Genomic DNA, 22,327 nt, shown 5'->3' with positions numbered 1-22,327 from the left:
TCTGAACAGCTGCTGGTGGCATTTGCTGCAGGGACAAAGGGGAATGCCATTTCAAAGCAAACCATTTCTAAGTGGATAGGCCATTGCATTCATTTCTGCTATAAGCACCATGGAAAACCTACCCCACAGGGGATAAGACCTCATTCCACCAGGGCTGCATCTACCTCTACAGCCTTTCTCAGAGGTGTCCCTACCAGGGGCATCCTAGAGGCTGCTACCTGGAGTTCTGTACATACCTTCACCAAGCATTACCACTTGCCAATTTTTTCTAAATCCAGAGCTGGCTTTGCCACTGCAGTCTTGCAGGGCCTTATAGCTGGTACTAATGCTTTCTAATTGCCTCCTCCCTTCCTTAGCTTTGGGAGTCTACCCAAATGTGACGACTGCAACAGTGAAACACGAAGAACATAGTACAGTTGTGTACACTTAACATAAATTTAGATGTTCAAGTGTATTCACTGGTGCAGTCCTGGTTACCCTCCCTCCAGCCCCCTGACTTCTATTGACTATTCCTTTATTCTTGTTGACTATGCTTAAAGCTTTCTGGTGTGTTTGCTTTTTGCTTGAGGAGTAACCTTGTATATAATTGCTTCCCATTATGGGGGTACCTGACATCTGGGGCAAGAAAAACTGATGTAATGGCGTCGGCTGCATGCTTTATACCCCTGACTACCTGACGTCATGGAATATGAGACAGCAACCAACGCAGGACCCAAGACTTTGATAATCAGGCCGACTGAGGGCTACCTGCAAGCAGATAATCCAAATGTGATGACTGCAACAGTGAATACACTCGAACATCTACATTTATGGTAAGTGTACACAACTGTACTTTAAGCATGTCTAGGCCTTGCAACTTCCCATTCTTTTCCTTCCCTTGATCAAGGTCAATATAACAGGTGAACTTCAATCAGGGGTCCTCTTCAGGTGAGGCTAAGATACCGCATATGCTGACATCTGATTCCTCAGATGCTGATTTGCCCCTTGATTGAATGCCTCAACCATCCTATTTCTGTGTGCTTTGAGAATCTTCCCAATACTGTAATAAATACAGAACAGTTCTGTTAGAAAGTTAGCCTTGAATGTAGATGTTTGATTAGATTCACTGGTGAAACCCAGCTACCCTCCATCTTCCCCTTCTCTCTCTCTCTCTATATATATATATATGTATATATATATATATATATATATATATATATATATATATATATATATATATATATATATATATATATATATATACATACACGTGTGTGTGTGCGCGTGCGCGCGCATATTTTTGACTTGTATTCCATGCTCCCTTGGTTGGGATGGCACCATAATCATTTCTTACTCCTTCCCTCTTTCTTCCCTACTAGACTCCTTTCTTGTTACCTGGACTTCTGGAGTAGACCTGAAGTATGAATTGTTATTTCCGTCTGGTTCACTTGAACTTTGGCACTGGGGTCTGCTATCTGGCTTTAGCTGTGGTAAGAAAGGTCAGAAGGTTGCATTGGCTAAAGCACCTTTTGTACTACAGCTGTCAATGCATAGTTGTGGGAGGGTGTCAGCCAAGACCCTGTGGGGAATGTAGAGCTCTGGATGTTGGGCCAGCCAGTCTGTCTTTCCTATATAATAGGCAGGGCAGGATAAACATTTAGCAATATAACGCCACCCAAGAGTAGCGAAAACACACCAGGAATCTGGAAACTGTGCCAGAGACAAAGTTCATTTATTTGTTACACAACAAACAGAAGGTTAAGCGCTTTCTTCAGAATACAACTGACTTCATCAGAACACATATTGCTATAAACCTTAAACTTAAATACATATTATCCCCCAGAAAAAAACGCCTTTTTCATTAATTAATCAATTAAATAATTGACATTTAAAAAGATAAAACACAATCTTGTGTGCAAATAAATCCTAAACATTTCTTGTGAAATTACTAAAACTACACATATAAACACGTCTGTAAACATGTATGTCCTACATACAAACGGAGTAAAAAACATTTGTATACAAAAAAACTTCATGTGACCAGAAGTATATGATGTAATAACCTCCTATTCACTACTGCTTGTCATATATTAAAATTAATCTGACTGTATTTAATACATATAATGTGACCATCTTCTGATGGCTGTAATAGATAACATCACTACAGTTGTAATGCTATAACCTTGTAACTTAAAATAGATCACTGTATAGACCTAATATTAATAAAAAACATTCTAATATTTTAAATAAGTATCAATATATCAAACAATATATCTGAATATACTGCCAATACTGTGTGGAATAACTCACAACAAATTGTTCTATACCCTAATGAGAGGCTTAGTTGGAATCATCTCATTTAAACCTGGGGATGTAGATGCGTCAAGCCTGATCTGCCATCTGATCTCCCTTTCCCCCACAACTGCCTTTATATTGCCCCCCCGGGGTTAGGCAAAACCACCTCCAAAATAGCAAATTTAAAACCAGTGCACTGTGAATTGTAATTTCACAAGAAATGTTTAGGATTTATTTGCACACAAGATTGTGTTTTATCTTTTTAAATGTCAATTATTTAATTGATTAATTAATGAAAAAGGCGTTTTTCTGGGGGATAATATGTATTTAAGTTTAAGGTTTATAGCAATATGTGTTCTGATGAAGTCAGTTGTATTCTGAAGAAAGCGCTTAACCTTCTGTTTGTTGTGTAACAAATAAATGAACTTTGTCTCTGGCACAGTTTCCAGATTCCTGGTGTGTTTTCGCTACTCTTGGGTGGCGTTATATTGCTAAATGTTTATCCTGCCCTGCCTATTATATAGGAAAGACAGAGAGGCATTTTAGACGACGTATTTATGAGCACATGTACAAGATTAAAGTGAAAGATTCCAACAATGCCCTATATAGACATATTTTTACCCACGGGGGATACACATTGTTTTAAATTTTCTATTATTGACAATGTTGATATATCACCGTCTGGTTGGAATTGGAACGCTTTGTTAGCTATGAAAGAGAGCAAATGGCAGATTGACTGACGCCATGAGATTCCCAGGTATTAATGATTTTATTAGTATTAAACCTTTTCTTATACTTTCTTAATAGGTTATTTTAAGTAATTTATTATAATGTTATAATTTTGATTCCTATGTTTTAATAAGTTTTAATAAGTAATTGTTTGAGTATGTTTTTATAGATGAAACTAATGGATTTTTTGATATATGTAAAAACACTTTTTTGAGTAAATAGCTGTATGTCTTTTTAAATGAGAGCAAGTCAGTCTTGGCGCCATTTAGAGTATTTAATTGGTTTTATTTCAGGTGTACTTTGTTCTGATGAAGTCTGTTACAACAGATGAAACGCTTAACCTATCATTTTAGTACATCAATAAAATTTTTTTGTGTTCCTGTTCGAGCCATTTTCAAGTTTGTGGAGCTGTCTGTGAGCAGCGTTTTCTTTTGGACATTATTTGTTGCTTTTGTTTGGAGATTATTTTATGATCAGTATACACACAAATTACAAGAGACATGTTTTTACAGTGGTATGCGGCACATAAACAGTTACAGTAGAGAGAACAAACAAAAAGATATTAATTTTAAAAATAAAGGTAATTAATAGATTTGTGGTGTACAGCTGAAATTTGGAACATAGGTAGAATGCATACATAGTACACAGGTACAGTACATACATTGTAGATTAGCCAGTGTTTGTGAGTAAGATTGAAAACTATTATCAAGTGCTCTAGAATTAGTATGTATATGTTATCCGCTTTCACTAGCCTGGGGAACAATCATGGCACTGCCAGCTTTGCTTGAGATGTTGCCTGATGAGGTCTTTAAAAGAGGCTTTGGATGATGTGTTTTGAATGCTAGTAGGGACAGAGTTCCATTTTGTAGCCACTGAACTACTATATAGTGCATCTCCAAAGCTATTGTAGCTGTTGGTGACTTCTAGTAGTAGTTTGCTTGATGATCTAAGAGGCATTTTGGCTGAGTGATGTACTAGGTTTTTGAGGGCAGGACACTTATTGGGGAGGTAATAGAATGACAGAAGCAGAGCTGATTGTAGGTTAGGAAGTTGGGCAGTTCAAGCCAGTGGAGCTGTCTCAAAGCAGTACAGTGATGAGTTCTATATGAGCAATTTGCAGCAAAGTGGGCAATTCTGTTATAGCATGCTTCCGTTTTGCTTAGTTCAGTTTTTGTTGAGATTAGTCAGAATGGGAGATGCATAGAGTAGGGTGGATAGAAGTTGGGAACGAGCAATGGCTGACCTTGTGTTGTTGGTAAGAAATGGTTTGATACGGTAGAGTGACCCCAGTTTGGCATGTACTTTTTTAATAGTTAAGTTGAGATGACTATCAAATTTTAGGTGGGAGTCTATGGTTATTCCCAATAGCTTAGCCTGTGCCACTGGAGCAATTGGAGAAGCATTTGTGGAGTAGGTAGTGAATTGACTGTTAGTGTTTTTGTTAGAACTGGTTATAATCATAAGCTGAGTTTTCTTTGGATTGAGGATAAGTTGGGCTTTGGTAAGGTAGTTTTCAACGTCAGCGAATGCTAGTTGAGTTGTTTGTAGGAGGGTGGGAATGTTTTGTGCAGCACAGATTAAGGTAGTGTCATATGCATACTGAATTATAGATGCATGCTGTGTGGAGGTATGGAGGTAATTTGTGAAGACTGTGAATAATAGTGGCCCTAAGATAGAACCCTGTGGGACTTCTATAGTTATGGGCAGCTGAGGGGAGAGAGAGAATTTTCCCATTTCACAGCTTTGGTACCTGTCGGTTAAGTAGCTTTGGAACCAGGTAAGAGTGGAATTTGATAGATGATATTGGTTTAGTTTGTTTAGCAGGATTTGGTGAGAGACTGTGTCAAATGCTTTGGACATATCCAAAAAAAGAGTAGACACTTGTAGGCCTTCATTTTTGAGAGAGTTTACTGTGTCTGTGAAACAGAGGAGGGCTGTAGTGGTACTATGGGCAGGTCTGAAACCATGCTGAGTAGGTGACAGGATGTTGCTGTCTAGGAGATAGTTTAGCATCTGAGTATGGATGCATTTTTCTAGGAGTTTGGCCAGGGGGGAAGAGTAAAGCAATGGGTCTGTAGTTAAGTTCAGTGGAAGTGCCTTTGTGTATGGGTGTAACATAGGATATTTTCCAGAGTTTGAGCCCATAGTTTTCAACAACTGATCTGTTTATGAGAGTGGAGACTGGGATAGCAATAGCATCTGCTGTGGGTTTCAAGAAATAGCTGGGGAGTAGGTCGGCTGCTGTTGATGAGGTTTTTAGTTTGGAGAGCATGCTTTTGATTGAAGTGGTGGAAACTGTTTTGAGGGTAAAGCTTGTATCAGTGTTGTTTGTGTTGGGGGGGATAGTGAGGAAGGAACTGTCCTGTGATACTAAGGATAGAATTGAGTTCACAAAGTGGGAGTTGAATTGTGTTTCGATGGGAACTTTAGTGTCAGGGGTGGTTGGTTTGGGGGTAGCCTTTTGGGTAGATTTTAGTAGTTGGTTTACATTTTTCCAAAATGTTTGTGGGTTGTGTTGGTATTTAGTTTGTAATGTTGTGTAGTAGGATTTTTTATCCAGCCTAATGCATTTTTTGCACAGTTGCGCAGTTCTTGGTACTTAGTTAGGCTTTGTGTTTCTTTGTTTTTTTGATAGTAAAGCCAGGCAGTGTCTCTGGACTTGAGGGTTTGTGTGGTTTCTTTACTGAGCCAGGGGTTTGTAGAGGTTCTAACCTTGATTTTGCGCAATGGAGCGACAGTGTCTAGGTGTTGTAGAAATATTTTGTTAAAATATGCTACAGCCTGGTCAAGTGGGAGGGTTTGTAGGGGTGTCCAGTCACAGTTACAGAGTAAAGTGTTGAGGACCTCAGGAGAGAATTTTTTTGTGTTTCTAGTGGATATATAGTTAGTGGTTTTGCATATGCTTGTTCTACTACGTATAAAGTGTATTATGTTGTGGTCACTTAAGGTGTCTGGGAGACTGCCTGTGTGAGAGTACAATGTGGGTTTGTTAGTTAGGACCAAGTCAAAGATGGATTCCCTTTTATATTTTTTATCACATCTAGTTGGAATTTGGACTAGCTGCTGGTAACCATGGAGATTTATTAGATTACTTGGTGGTTCTGATATATAGGTGAACCAATCTAGGTTGAAGTCCCCCAGAATAAGGGTTTCTTGTGAGTATGTGGAAGAACACCAGGATAAAAAGTCTTCAAGGCTAGCGGGTGTATTACCAGGTGCAATATAGATCACAATTGTGGTGATGACCTTTTTAGGGTGAAGTTGAAGTTGTGAGATAAGTATGTCCCAATTATTGGCGGAGGGGTAGGAGTTTGGTAATTGACAGACAGTTAAGTTGGACTTGTACAGTAAGGCAGTTCCACTCCCATTAGGAAGTGGTCTGTCTTGTCTAATGATATTGTAGCCAGTAGGAAGAACTTCTGAGTGAGCTATGTTTTTATTTCGCCAGGTTTCTGTTAAAGCAACTATGTCTGGGGAGTAGTGTGCTATTGTGGCCTGGAGTTCAGGTATTTTATTTTTGATACTTCGAATATTAATGTTTAGCATTAAAAGATGGTTGGTTTTGCTGCTGCTGCTGCTGCTGTTTTGCCCAGGGATGAAGAAAGTGGGGGTGTTATGTTCTGACATTTGTGTTGGAGCAGTTTGTGTTGGACAGGATGGATTTGGGCCTGGGTTTGGGTGGATATCCCCACTTATGGTGAGCCTGGAGTTAAACTAGTTATACAAATGTTGGAGTTTGGTGAGGAGTGTGAGAAAGTATTGTGTTTTTTGGAGTAGGAATGAGAGCATGTGTGTTTAGTTCTGAATTGATCCGTTATATAGTTCTTGAATAACTGTGGGCAGATATTATTATAATGTGTGGTATCTGTATACAAGATTGCATAATGTAGTGTTGTGCTACTAAGTTTAGGAGGGCGGCCACGGTGGTGCAGTGGTTAGCATTGCCGCCTCACAGCAAGAGGTTCTCCGGTTCGATCCTCGGCTGGGGTGCCTTCTGTGCGGAGTCTGCATGTCCTCCCTGTGGTCGCGTGGGTTTCCTCCGGGTGCTCCGGTTTCCTCCCACATCCCAAAGACATGCTGCAGGTGGATTGGACACTCTAAATTGGCCCTAGGTGTGCGTGTGAGTGTGCCTTCTGTGGAAGGTTGGGCGCCGGGCTGGCAACTCGACACCGTAAAACTCCACTGCCATTCAATGTGCGGACAGGTGATCCGCTGTGGCGACCCCTAACCAGGAAAAAGCCGAAAGAAGAAGAAGAAGTGCTACTAAGTTTAGGGATATTGCTAGAGTGATAACTTGTGGTGTTGTAAGGAATTATGAGAAGACAGACTAGACTTAGTTGTGTGATAGTTATGGTTATAAAGTTTAAGTTGTTTCTAGGTGGGGGGGTCTGAATTGGAATTATAGGGTTGCACTATATGTGGATGGGGAAGTAGTGTGGGTGATGTAAAAAAATACCTAGTGGGAATGAGAGTGATTGTGAGTATTTTGTGTGGAGCATGTTGGTGTGGTATAATGTGATATGACTTGAGGAGCTGTGATTGGTGGAGGTGATGTGAGCTGTGGGTGTGGCTGTGATTACTATAAATGTAAAGGTAGTGGGGGTGGGAGGGAATAGGGGGCAGGGCAGGGGAGCGGAGAGAGCCCGAGCGTTAGCGAGGGCGAATGGAGCGGGGCAGAGCCAACCAAGACAAGAGAAAAAAAGTAAGTATTACTTTACAAATCTGAACACGTTAAACAAATTCTTGAGGTCTAATGGCTTACTGGCAAGCAGAATGTAATTGCTGAAGAGCACTTGTGTCCTGGTGGGAGACTAGAAATTTAAAGATGGCTCCATGCTCAGCAGGATTCTAATATAGACTTTGGATTGGGGGAGGGAGATAGCACAAGGAGTGTAAACCAGGTGGAATGCAAAGAAACCAGAGAGGCAATCAGTGGAAATCAGTGAGGGCCTCAGAGGGGTAAGTAATAATTCAAACTACCTGTAAAGTGAAGGAGAGGAGACAGCAAAGTTTATTAAGGTAGGGAGCGTGTCTTCACATTGACTTGCTGATTTGTAACCAGTTGGTGCACAGATTAGAGTAGGGAGATACATTAGCAATGAAGGGGAATGTATAGAGATACAAATAAACAGGTGGGCCTCCAAGTGATACAAACTAAGGCAGAAAGCACTGAAAGGGCTGCTTGATGGTTAATTTTAGTCACAGGAATGTGAATTAAATGTATACTGTCTATTGGACAGTTAGGATTACTGTACTAGCGGGGGGGGGACACAAGGCTACAACAGTCAGTTTTATTAGCAAGCTGAGAACTACTAAGAAATACTGCTAATGTAATAGCTTCACTCTTATAAAACATACAAGTAGAATGCCTGGGTGGACAATAGAAAAACAGAGAAGATTCTTATATTGTTTTCTAAAGGCAGGTATGGAAGGTCTATCTCTAATCAGACAAATTTGTAACTGGCCCGTTGTATTTTTTATTTGTTACTTTTTCATTACATTTCAATACCATAGAATGTAAAGGTCAATTGTACTAGAACTACAACAATTACTGCATCTTTCTTTAGTGGCAGAGAGCGCACTTAAATCTGTTTTAGAAGTGGCCACCTGGTCCTTGACTCATACCTTCTCTAAGCATTACACCTGGGATATTGCCTCTAGAAGCAGGGCAGGACTTGCCACAACCATCTTGCAAGTGGTTAATTTAGCCAACCAGTCACTGGTCAAGGAGCATTGGAAGTGTTCACAAATTGTTTTAGAAATGTAACGTAATTGCAGGTGATATAATATCTTCACTGTTTGAGAAGCAGCTTACAGGGTATCATCTTATTAGGCTCCCAGGTAGGGGCAGTCCATCTTTCCTTATTCACCGTGAACAGTTTTTTCTGTAGCTCAACCACAGGTTCTTGTAGGCTGCCAGGGTAAGAAAGAGGTAAAGGTGGTGTGAGTAGGTATCCCAGTTACGTCACAGATATGCTAATGTCTGCGTCTATATCACTTTATCAAAATTTTACTACATCAAATCAATAAAGGTCGAACTTTATTGATCGAAGTAGTAAAATATCGAATAACGTAAAAAAAAAATAAATCAATAAAAAAAAAACTAACTAGTGTAGGCAGGGGAGCAAGCCACCCTGCACCCTCCACACCCCCCTACTTAAATATACCAACTCCGAGACCGCACTACATTAAGGTAAACGGAAATCTTCCCCTTACGAAGATTTCCGTTTACTTACGCGATGTTCTGAACTTTCGACATTGTCGTGCCGACAATATCATATTCAATATTGCCAGCTTACGACAACGTGAACTACACCCTCATGTCCAGGTGTGAGTACACTCTGCCAACCTGTTCGGGAAGGGTTGCTAAGATCTGGAAGTCAGGCTGGATGTAATGGTTTCTGTGCGAGATGTGAAGACTACTACAACTGTGAACATACTCATTTACAATTATGGTAAGTTTTGTTTTCTGAGCTGCCTTCCTGGGCTTCCACTGAAACTGAGTCATAACCTGTCTGGTCAATCAGTGCAACAAAGAATACATACATACCCAAGCATATGTTGTCTTGTTTAAGCTAGACTAGTAATCGTGACACTTTCACGTACCTTAGTAATAAACTATAATCAGAGCAGCATAAATTATATGATATTTCCATAGCTCACAATAATTTTTCTTTGAAGGCCATTCCTTGGTTTTACTTTTTTTGTGTTGCATGTTGTTTGTCTGCATGAGTGATCCATGAAAGAGTGCAAATATATTCCGTGCAGAAACGGTTTAGTTGCATTTGACAGTATCTTATTTACACAAATGTCAGGGGTGAGCAATGTTGCTTTCATTGTGTTTTTTGTCATGTAACCTTTCAGTATTTTATTTTTTTTTTTTTTACTGTTTACAACTGTGTTATTGGTTTGTTTTGTGTTGTACTTGACTTCCTCATCCTTTTTTCTACAGGAGGTAGACCAGGGTGATCAGGTAGGATTTACTGCTGGGAACTGATCCTAGCTGTGTATTGGCTTAGCTCAGTTTCTCATGCTTTTTTCATGTCAAAAACCAACCTCAACAACTGGACTTGAGCAATACATAACACTCATTTGGCAGCTGGTACATGCGGTACTAAAACCCTTGACTTGTGCAACTTATACTGGCATTCCATAAATTTCTGCTTAACGCACTTCAGTGTGGATGACATATAAACAGTGTTCTTTTGCTTTTGATATTGTGTGTGGTTCTGTCTTTTCTTTGGATCTTGTTTAACATTGCTTGGCATTTTTGATCTGGTGGTTGTGGGATAGACCAGTATCAGGTAATGGCTACTTGGCTCGAAATGTTAAGTGGCCTGAGGTATCAGGGTGGTACTTGCTAATGGCAAATATACACATGAATCATCAGATATAGTGCATCTCTGAGAACATCAGAGATTCAGGCTTTTTCTCTGCTAAAAGAGATTTTCCTGCCTGGTGAACTACTTTGAGGCTTGTATGATAAAGTTTAAAGCTGCTGTTTATTCTATTTCACAGCAGTTGTGACTAACATGAAGTGATGTCAGAAAGTAAATTTATTTCACTTTTATAAAAACTTGTGTATTGCCACCTTGATGTGTAAAAACAGGTAAAAACTAAACATTTACTAAGATTGGTGTGTATATCTGGTGTCTGATGTACGTTTGTCAAAAACTGAGGAGGTACTGGTCTTTCCCTAGGTATGTCTCCTATGTTAATTATAATTAATCTGTTTGATAAATGCTTTTTCCTCCCTTGCAGAAGCAAAAGAACATTGCAGGAGCACTTGCATTTTGGATGGCTAATGCTTCAGAGCTACTCAATTTTATAAAGCAAGACCATGACCTCAGTAGAGTTACCCTCGATGCCCAAGATGTCTTGGCTCATTTGGTTCAAATGGCATTCAAGTAAGAGACTTGTGTTAAAATTTCTTGTAATGTTTATTTCTCTTTATAACTTTCCATTAGTTTACAGAAGTGTCTGAACTCGTCTTGTAAGAGCTATAGTAGTCATACCAGGAAAATGTTACTGCACTACTCATATTTGTGCTTTTCAAGATCTGTTCACACTCGGCTGTTAGAAGTGGTGCATCTCTACCTTTTTTAAGAAATTATCATGCACCACTATCACATGCACAAACTATCAAGCACCCTGTCACTATTTCAACTTTTGTATGCCTTTGCTGTGACTTGCAATATTTGTGTACCACTATTCATTATAGCTTTGTATGGGCAACTTTCTTCACATTTTGTTTTTTGTTTTCCTTTTTTTCCCTTAATTAACTTTCTTTTTACTTGAGGTTGAAAAACAGTGGTTTCTTGGACAAACTTGTTTCCATAAAGATCTTTTTAATGTAGCTTACCTATGCTTTTGTCTAGCTGTACAGAAGTAAAGTAAAAAAGTAAAGCCCTGATATTGCAGCTTGTAAAGTTTTCTGCTAAAATATGCTGTTGCTTCTTGTGAGCAAATGGCTTAAATAAAAAAATGACTGTTTAGGGCTGGGACACAGGATTTGGATTGCCTAGACATAGTCAGACCTTGTTAAGTTTTTAGTTATGTTGGCTGACAAACAAAATACTAGAAAATGGAAATCTTAGTCTTAACCAACTGTATTTGAAGTATTGAATATTATAAAAGAGGTAAAGGAACTGCACCAGGTATCTTTAGAAAAGGGAAGGATAAAATGATATAGAAATCAATGGAAATTATGGGAACAGTACATGCAGAATCATGTTCAGGAGGAGGAGAAGGAGAAAGGTTTAAGGGAGACAGGAATTATCAGTTTATGTAATTTTGGACTGATGATAGTTATGAGGAAAAGATTTATGTGATATAATGTGTGTAAATGAAAAAATAATACGGTTTGTTTTATTTTCTGTTAATTTTTTTTTTTTTGCTCATGTCTTAAGTGATTTAATAAAAGTGTCAAAATACTGATCATCTTTGGCAAGGGTCACTGTAACAGTAAAGCATTGCATTTAGAATAGCAATTTGTGTCAAAGTTGCTGTGTTAGCCCCATTTAGAATCTTTCACTGCAGCCTTTACATTGAGTTCAGGTGGATGCTTTCTGTTAGACTAAACTCTGCACGTTAATTTTAATTAATATATTTAATGACACCTTTTCCTTCTTGCAGAACCAAGCTTCACTATTGTAGATCAATTTGTGTGTATATACCTTTAAGAAGCTATCCAAGGACTTGCACAAGTTCATAAATACTGAGCATGTGCGAGCCTGATTGATATTTTGTAGTTGTTGAGATGTAAGCATGTAGGTATGTAAGGTCTGTCTGTTAACTAGTTCATTCGTATTTAATGATGCTGTTATTCATACTGATGTGTTTCTACATATTAAAGCATCTACATACAAACCCCAGCCTTCTTGTCTTGTGTGCTAGAGACGAATGAGCGACATGGTGTCAGAAGTGGCATGTCTAAAGGACATGGCGTCAGAATGAGATCCAGAAGCAAGACCGAGAGACGTGCAGCTAATGTAAAGGAGTGAATCAGCCCTAAAATGTGCAAACTTCACAAAACAGGTCAGAAATTAATTTTAAGTATTAAAACTTGCTCAGCACTATTTTTTTTGAATAATATGAAATTGGGCATACAGAACATTCTAAATAATATTTGCATAAACAGATATGTACGATATTGATATAAATATTCAAATTACTAAGGAAAATGATTGAAATAAAGTCCGAATTGCATAAAATGAATAAAATAAGGGGAAACTACCGCATTTTTCAATACATGCTTTGCGATTCTGTATTTTTCGTATTAAGCAAAGATATGAGTTATCAGAAGTGTATAAAGTCTTTGCATGTTTGTGCAGTGGTACAGTAAAGTTATTTCGCAAAGTACAACCATTACAGAGCATATTTCACAAAGTACAGTATCTCGAAAAGTCGGTTGTGAATTTGAATGTTGTTACAAGCTCACAGAACTGTTGGTTCATACATGATTACAAGGGCCAGATTTTCAGTGTGTTTGTGTATATTTTGTGGAATTGGCAGACAGATTTTAAAAACTCAGTGCAGTTGTGTTTGAGAATAATAATGCTGAGAACTGGAGAATGTTTGAGCAAGAGTACGACATTTTCATACAGGCTGCATTTTCTGATAAAGATGACCATACAGAGACATTTATTGTATTTAAGTTAGCTGGGTCAGAAGCCATGGAAAGGGAACACTCATTTGTGTATACACCTGCTATCTATAGAGGAGAAGGGGGAAAACCATCCTATTGTTGTACCAGCTGAATCAAGGGAGGACCCCGAGTTCTTAAAACGTAAATTTAGAGAAATGTGTACCCCCAAACAAATGTTACTATGGAAAGGCACTTGCTTTATACAAGGGATCAAAAGCCTGATGAAACTTTTGCAGCATATATACAGTGGATATAAAAAGTGGACACACCCCTGTTAAAATGCCAGGTTTTTCTGATATAAACCACGATCCACGAATATTCACAATGAACTTCTTTTATTAAAATACAACATGAAGGTTGAGCGCTTTTATCTACCCAATGTAGATTTCATCAGAACATTGAATATATCAGACCTTATCCCTTAAATACTTTAAAATACCCGCCTGAAACATCACCTGACCAATTAAACCACCATTAAGTTTTAAAGACATAAGAACATAGATTTGAAAAAACCCATATAAACAGCCTTCTAAATATTATCAGTGTTTAATGGTTAAAAAATGCCTAAAACAGCAGCAAAATTCAATCATATAATGAAAATTCTCTATCGGTGGAATATGGAACATACCCCAACTCTAATAATACATACTAGATGAATATTGCATATAAAATATGACAAATGCATAAAATGCGTGAAAAACAATATCAAATGTAAGATGCAATCCTACAGTAAATACTGATTACATGACAAATACAATATATAGTTATACCTGCCTAAATATATTATGCATTACCAATGTATATAAATACCTATATTGAACAATACAAAATTATTTTATATACGTATTTGATTCAGTGTATATGTATATGTGTCTATATGTCTCTCTCTGACAAAACTACAATGTTGTTAGTTTCTTATAAGGGGCTTAGTAGGAATATTTTCATTAATGCCCGGTGGAATTGCCGCATTTAGCTTTAACTGCCATTTGATCTCTCTTTCCCCCAAAATTGCCTTGATATTACTCCCCCCCCCCCCCCCGGGGGTTGTTCCTAACTACTTCAAGAATGTCAAATTTGAAGGTGTTACATCCAGCACTACCAGCTAAATGTCTGTATAGTGCATTATTCATATCCTTCTTTTTTATACAATACAAATGATCGTAAATTCTATTACGTAGTTTCCTGTCCGTTTTTGTATTGTATAAAAAAGAAGGATATGAATAATGCACTATACAGACATTTAGCTGGTAGTGCTGGATGCAACACCTTCAAATTTGCCATTCTTGAAGTAGTTAGGAACAACCCCAGGGGGGGTAATATCAAGGCAATTTTGGGGGAAAAAGAGATCAAATGGCAGTTAAAGCTAAATGCGGCAATTCCACCAGGCATTAATGAAAATATTCCTACTAAGCCCCTTATAAGAAACTAACAACATTGTAGTTTTGTCAGAGAGAGACATATAGACACATATACATATATACTGAATCAAATATGTATATAAAATAATTTTTTATTGTTCAATATAGGTATTTATATACATTGGTAATGCATAATATATTTAGGCAGGTATAACTATATATTGTATTTGTCATATAATCAGTATTTACTGTAGGATTGTATCTTACATTTGATATTGTTTTTCACGCATTTTATGCATTTGTCATATTTTATATGTAATATTCATCTAGTATGTATTATTAGAGTTGGGGTATGTTCCATATTCCACCGATAGAGAATTTTCATTATATGATTGAATTTTGCTGCTGTTTTAGGCATTTTTTAACCATTATAAACACTGATAATATTTAGAAGGCTATTTATATGGGTTTTATCAAATCTATGTTCTTATGTCTTTAAAACTTAATGGTGGTTTAATTGGTCAGGTGATGCTTCAGGTGGGTATTTTAAAGTATTTAAGGGATAAGGTCTGATATATTCAGTGTTCTGATGAAATCTACATTGGGTAGATGAAAGCGCTCAACCTTCGTTTTGTATTTTAATAAAAGAAGTTTATTGTGAATATTCGTGGATCGTGGTTTGTTCTGGGAACAGTTTCTGGTGCTGTCTTTCTTCTAGTGTTGAGTTCCCTGAACCTTCATTGTTGTGATATAAGTAAATGAGACCTCAATAAATCATTTCAAAACTTTTCCCACCTTTAATGTGACCTATAACCTGTACAATTCAATTGAAAAACAAATCTGTTAAGGGAAAAAATATAAAAAATAAAAAAAATGTACAATAAGCTGGTTGCATAAGTGTTACACACCCTTAAACTTATACTTTGTTGAAGCACCTTTTGATTTAATTACAGCACTCAGTCTTCTTGGGTGCACACCTGTCATCAATTAAAGAGAGACTGATTAACGTCAAATAAAGTTCAGCTGTCCTAGTAGGATTTCCCTGACATTCAGTTGCCTGCTACAGCAAAAGCCATGGTTCGCAGAGAGCTTACAAAGCATCAAAGGGATCTCATTGTTGAAAGGTATCAGTCAGGAGAAGGGTACAAAAAAATTTCCACATCATTGGATATACCATGGAACACAGTGAAGACAGTCATCAAAAAGTGGAGAAAATATGGGACAACAGTGGCGTTGCAAAGAACTGAACATCCCTCCAGAATTGATGAAAAGACGAAACCAAAACTGGTGAAGGAGGCTGCCAAGAGATCTACAGCAACACTAAAGGAGCTGCAGGAATTTCTGGCAAGTACTGGTTATGTACTACATGTGACAACAGTCTCCCGTATTCTCCATATGTCTGGACTGTGGGGTAGGGTTGGAAGACGGAAGCCTTTTCTTATACTGAAAAACATTCAGGCCTGGCTAAAATTTGCAAAACAATACATCAGGTCTCCCAATCGCATGTGGAAAAATGTGTTATGGTCTGATGAGACCAAGGTTGAACTTTTTGGCTGCAATTCCAGAAGGTACGTTTGGTGCAAAAACCAACACTTCACATCACCAAAAAAAATACCATTCCCACTGTGAAGCATGATGGTGGCAGTATCATACGTTGGAGTTGCTTTTCTTTGGCTGGTTTGGCTGGAACTGGGGCTTCAGTCAAGGTGGAGAGAATTATGAACAGTTCCAAATGCCAGTCACTTTTGGCCCAAAACCTTCAGGCGTCTGCTAGAAAGCTGAAGATGAAGAGGAATTTCACCGTTCAACACGACAGTGACCCCACATACATCCAAATCAACAAAAAAATGGCTTCACCAGAAGAAAATTAAAGTTTTGGAATGGCCCAGCCAGAGCCCAGACCTAAATCCAATAGAAGATCTGTGTGGTGACCTGAAGAGGGCTGTGCAGAAGAGATGCCCTTGCAATGTGACAGATATGGAGCGCTTTTGCAAGGAAGAGTGGGCAAATATTGCCAATTCAAGATATGCCATGTTGTTAGATTCCTACCCAAGAAGACTGAATGCTGTAATTAAATCAAAAGGTGCTTCAACAAAGTATTAGTTTGAGTGTGCACACTTATGCAACCAGCTTATTGTACGTTTTTCACTTTTTATGTTTTATCCCCTAACAGATTTGTTTTTCAATTGAATTTTACAGGTTATATGTCACATTAAAGGTGGGAAACATTTTGAAATGATTTATGGTGGTCTCCTTTTTTGTGTATCACAAAAACCTGGCGTTTTAACAGGGGTGTGTAAACTTTTTATATCCACTGTATGAGGCAAACTTCTGGTCAGTTGAGAGGCATGGAATGTGACTGTATACATGAGAGACTGACTTTCTGGCAGTGCTTGCCAAGTGCTTTTTGGTTTTGAAAGACAGAAAAATGCTTAGTTCTTTTTTCTTTCTTTTCTTCTGTAACCAGTAGTAGATGGGGCAGATAATTCTTTGTAGTGCATGGAGCTTTATGATTGGATGTCTCTCTCTCCATAACCTTCTTACGTGTTCTCGAAATGGGATGTCAAGATTCACCTCTTGATCGTGAATTTTTTGCCCATCCATGTCTTGAACACATAATCAGGTTATGATCGGTGACCCACTCATAATCCTCTGTTATAAAAGTCTAGGATGAACAATGAGGCAGTGCCAGTGAAAGCTCTGTGTCTTTGTGCAGTACACCGCTAAGGTCCTTAACTAATTATAGAACTTGTTCATGGAAAAGAAATAAGCAAAAGTTATAAAGCAACTAGACCTGCAAACTAACACATGAATTCCAGAGCAGTAAACTACAGTGGACATAGCTGTTCCAAAGATAAACCTATACAAGCTAAATAAAACAAAGCTATACAGTACAATTTAGCTGCTCTGGTGGTGGTGTGTAGAGGGGTAAAGGCCTCACTACAGCCTGGTCAACTCTGGTTTGAGTAGGTACTTGGATGATTGATGGAGAGGTATGAAGGATGGGCCCAACCATTCTGGGTCAGAGGGAAGAGTGAGCATAGGCAATCAAAGCAGTTGGAGCATTCTGTTGGAGGTCAGGATACCCTCTGTGATGTGCTGCAACTGAAAGGCTGGGCAGCATGCCGACATCACTTCCTTGTGGAAGTGAGGAATAGATTGGCGCATTCTGCCCACTGCAGTCCCACTGAAGCCAAGGCTGACACCTAGTGGAGGGTGCAATTTTAGGACATGCTTAAAAGTTAACTCACCCAAAGCTGGTTGTTAGACAACACCCCCCGAGATGCTGGGGTGTCCTTGCTGGCCCCACCAGACAGGTTTGTGTTAGTCCAGGGGGTAGGTAGACCCAGCAAAGGACATAGTGCACAGGGGACAACTGTCAGTATGAAAGTAGGGTTAAAAGAGGGAGCAAAAAAATTTATAAAAATACAATTAAACACACAAGAATTTAGGCTTAAATAGCTCTGTTGGAGTAGATGGATAAAACACTGACTATGACCCAGTTGACCAGAGTTCATTTAGCAGTTTGGGTTGTCTGATGGAGTTGGCAGAAAAAGAAAGATGTGTTGAAGGGATTGTACCCACTTACGTCTGTAGGGGAAATGGGTGGAGCATGGTTCCAGGAGCTTACAAGGTGCACCAGTTTCCTGGTAGAAATATTGTGCTTCTTTGAAAGGGTAGGGATATCCATTACAGTATGCCCATTACATGTTCTCTGGAGCACCACTGGGTATGTGTGAATAGGTTAGGGTAAAATAAGAAGAAACTCCCTGCCCTTATTCACGTACATGACTGTCTCACTCAAAGTTCACTGAATCCTTGCCCCAGCACAAATGGACCCGTAGGGCAACCCGCTGGCGGAGAGCTGATGATCAGCAGAGGACAAGGAAAATAGAAGCAAAAAAAAAATAGGATGTATGAAACAACAGAAATTCAAATTAAATGAATTAGGCATATTTTACAGGTATCAATTGCAAAGGTCATGAAGAAAGGAAACAATGCAAACTTTGAAGAACACACTGGTAAAGTCCAAATAAATTCCAGGATCATGTGAAGATTTAACACAAAGATGGAAGATACTGACAAGTGGAACTGAAGTTTTTAAAATGTGGAGGTTGCTGAGTAAATAAAAAACTGAAGTAAACAGGGAAATACACCAATGTTTAAACACAGCCAAAGTTGCAACTGCTGTTGAAGCGAACAGAATGTGTGTGTTTAGTTGGCCAAAATGTAATCCTAGAAAAAGGCTAGAATCCCAAACTAATTTGGGTATGCTTATACTCACTGACAGGACTGAACAGCAGAATGTTTCCATAGTGGCACCAAGTCTTCAGGTAACATAGTCAAGTAAGAATGCCAATAATGTCAAAATAATTAAGTAAACCACCAATGGGGAAAAGGTGTAGAAGAAAGCAGTTATGTACTCTGAAGTGAAGATCAGACACAGAGGTGCACCATTGTCCATAAAGAACATGCATTAAAGATGATTCTGAATTACCTTTCCTTCAGGCTGTCTAGGCTTCACAGGAAACACCAGTCATTTTTTTTTTTTTTTGACATGAACAATATCAGACTGTGGGCTGTGGTGCAGCTGCATGCAGACTAAAACACCTGCCACTCATTGGATCCCTTACCCTAACAGCTCAGCAGTCTGATGAAGCATCCCTGTGCCCCAGTGGCAAGTTAGAGACTTGAGATTCCGGAGTACTTGACAGCAAGACACTGCCTTGTTAATTCTGGTCTCCTTTCATTTTTCACTATATAGTTTTGCTGCTTCTGCCTCCATTGGTTTTAATTCTACTGAAGTTTAAAGTTGCTTCAGTTACAACATTGTAATAGTGCTGACATTCCCTGGTTTGTGTCATGTTATAACTAGAGTTGTAGCCCGTATCATGAAATACCTTTGCATTTACTCTTATTCAGTTGCAAAGTATGCAGAAATTATGTTTACTGTTCCTCTGTCTTCAATGCTGCTTGGATGAAAGCCGTAATGCATTGTGATTTCTCTCGTCCTCAGTGATCACAGTGAGTAGTTTAGCTTTGTAGAGCACTGCAAGCAGAACATAAGGACTCCTTCCTAGGTCTGCTTAATACTCTCTTCATATCGAGTTTATTTTTGATTTGTTTTTTTAGGTTAGCAGTAGGTTTAAAGCTGCAATTTGTCATTACCTCTAGATAGATAAATTGTGTAAATGAAACTCTTTTACCAGGGGAATAAATAGTGTGATGTGAAACTATACTGTTTTTGTGCCTGCTTTAGATGATGCTATTCTGAGGGCTACTGTGTGAAATATATTGCTTTTGCCATTATTTTTTTTTCATAGACTCACCTCAGTTGTATGCAGTAAATAGTGTATGAAATTGCTGAGTACAGAGCAAGTCTGTGGAACAAATGACTGACTTATGGTGTACTTTGATCAAGTTAGTCATTAACCTGCAGTTGCATTGCTAGTTTGTGTTTAAGCAAAATATCTGAAGTGATGTGTGCACAGTCATTAAAGTAGCTGTTAATAAGTATTGCCATCTGTGGCGAAAAGGGATTGAACCTTGCTGTTATTTATATGCCTTTGCAGGGGAAGTGCCATGTATGTATATGTGCATGTACATGCACATGTGCAGTGACTGTAATGGAGAATGCAGATTCTTACTAGTTTTTCTTTGCAGAGTGTTATTGCAGTAGTGTAGTTTACCAGCTACCACATCATTCTGACAACTCTGGAGATTGGATGTGAAGTCCTTTCTTGGCAACAGTTTACACATCTGCAGTCATAGTTACCACAACTGCATAAATAACTAATTGGGATTTTCAGTTAATGACATTTGTCAGAAGGGGTTACTCCTCCTTTAACTCCCCTGCAGCTAGGATATTTTTCTTATACAATGTTGACTGGAATGGAGGTTTAAGTAAGGAACAAGCCCACCACCTCCTGACAAGTAAAATTATCTAAAAAGCTTGATGAGTTCATTACACAGCTCCTGTACGTTTGACCATGTATAACCACAGCACATTATTTTCTGGACCTGCTCTTACACAAGGTCCAGTTTTCTCCATAGCGTGTGTGTGTTTACACGCAGTTGTTGTGGTAGGGTGGATGTGACTGAATAAATTACCATCTTGTTTTTTATTTTTTTTTTTGCATATTTTATTTTTTTTCTTCACAGTTAAAGTAATTGTACCCTATCAGAGTGGGCAGACTGTGACTGCAAAGGGCTGATAGTAGTTTCTGTGATATTATATGAGCATAGTAAAAATGCAGTCCATGTTCTAACTTTGTGGAGTCTGCACATCCTTATTGTGTTTGTGTAGGTTTTATTTGGGTACTGTTGTTTCTTCCATCACCCCCAAAATGTTATTGCAGGAGAATTTGATGTTCCTCCAGTTTTCTGGTAGGTAAGCATGCAGTGTGTGTGAGTGAGTGTGCATGCATCTTGCAGTAGGACAGGTTACTCAAGTCAGTGTCTTTGTGCCCACGTAAAAAAAAAAAAAAAAATAATCATTGCCAGTTTTATCAGTGGACACACACATATACACGTATTAAGAGGCACATCAATAAATCCTCTGGTTAGAAGTGAAAAACTTAAGTAATTTATTTTCAAAAGTAAGACATCTGCATCCTTAGAACCTCAGCCCCCAGATTCCTAGCTGTGTAAGTTGGACGTTGTGCCATGCTCATTTGGGGCCCCCCACCTGTTTTTTGCCTGCCATTTTCTTTTTTCAGAGTTTCTGATTACATTTTGGTTATTTCTCACTAGGATTTTGATGTTTTCCCATGATCTCGTGGTGTTCATTAAATCAGTGGTGCAGTAGACTAAACTGTATGGGTTACATTCTGCAAGGACTGGACCAACTGGTCAGCTTTCAAAATGGTGTAAAGTCAATGGTTACGACGCCAAACCTTCAGAACTTTCTTGGCATTGAAGTGTGCTGTTCCCTAGGGTCTTCAAGTGTTCGTGATTGATTGCTTATTAGCACTTCTTCAAGGCCAGGCAGATAAATAACCCCATTGGGGACTGGCTTCCATCTTATTAATTTTTGTAAGAAAAAGTAGATCTTTTCTGTCAAAATTTGTGGTTAGGAGCTAGGGTGACTGTTTTTGGTAGTTATATGTAAAAACTATTTGGCCTCAAAAACTTACATTTTTAGTCAGGAGGTAAGAGTGAATTACCAAGGCTCTGCTACCTCCTTGTCAGACACTTTTTTTCAGTAAAGATGTGGACCTTATCTTTGTCATCAGGGTCTACTTATTAGTTTCCCTCAAGTGTTTGGCAGTGCCCTGTACAGACAGGCATCATGAGTGACATTTTCCTATAAAGCATGAGTGAAATTTCACCAATACCTTGTTGTACACAGGACAACTAGTTTGCAGTGACAAGCACTGCCTCCAGATTTCAAACTGGATACTCCTGATATTGCTTTATATTTTCACTCCAGCTGTCTAATCAGTAGAAAAGGGTCTGTTGCCATGGAAATGAAATTCCCCACTATCTCTGTTACCGGTTTACTATTGTTTGTACGAACGACATTCTGTCGGCTACAGTGTGCTGAAAAACAATGTGGAACGCACAAGCGGTTTTGCACTAGATAGTCGACTCCACTTATGCGAATGCACAACTGCATTCGCATAAGTGGAAATAGACCATCTGCATGGAGATTGAGGTACAGTGGGGAGTGGAAATTCATCCACATCCCCACTGTAGTGCGATCTCTGAGTTAGAATATATAAGTAGGGATGGTGCAGGGGGGCTTGCTCCCCTGCAAAAACGTGATAGCTGTATAGGAGTTTGATTTACATCAGCTCCTATACGGCTATCATGTGAT

At 38.7% G+C, this 22,327-nt stretch overlaps 1 protein-coding gene across 12 annotated transcripts in view; it reads left to right on the top strand.

Moving 5' to 3' along the window:
• Nucleotides 1-22,327, top strand: part of AFDN (afadin, adherens junction formation factor) — a 3,286,836-nt gene that overhangs the window by 1,566,317 nt on the left and 1,698,192 nt on the right. For 7 of the 12 annotated variants that reach the window (XM_044063199.1, XM_044063191.1, XM_044063175.1 and 4 more), the window contains exons 15-16: nt 9,956-9,976; nt 10,765-10,910. In XM_044063199.1, coding sequence (XP_043919134.1) covers nt 9,956-9,976; nt 10,765-10,910 — 167 coding nt within the window. The remainder of the gene's footprint in view (nt 1-9,955; nt 9,977-10,764; nt 10,911-22,327) is intronic. The other 5 variants (XM_044063225.1, XM_044063216.1, XM_044063156.1 and 2 more) reach the window with 1 other exon arrangement.

The sequence above is a fragment of the Protopterus annectens genome, chromosome 1.part0, assembly GCF_019279795.1.
Source record: "Protopterus annectens isolate FY-2018-M chromosome 1.part0, PAN1.0, whole genome shotgun sequence".
Taxonomy (NCBI): domain Eukaryota; kingdom Metazoa; phylum Chordata; order Ceratodontiformes; family Protopteridae; genus Protopterus; species Protopterus annectens.
Note: the sequence above shows the minus strand (reverse complement) of the source record. Positions and strands in the feature narration are given on the sequence as shown.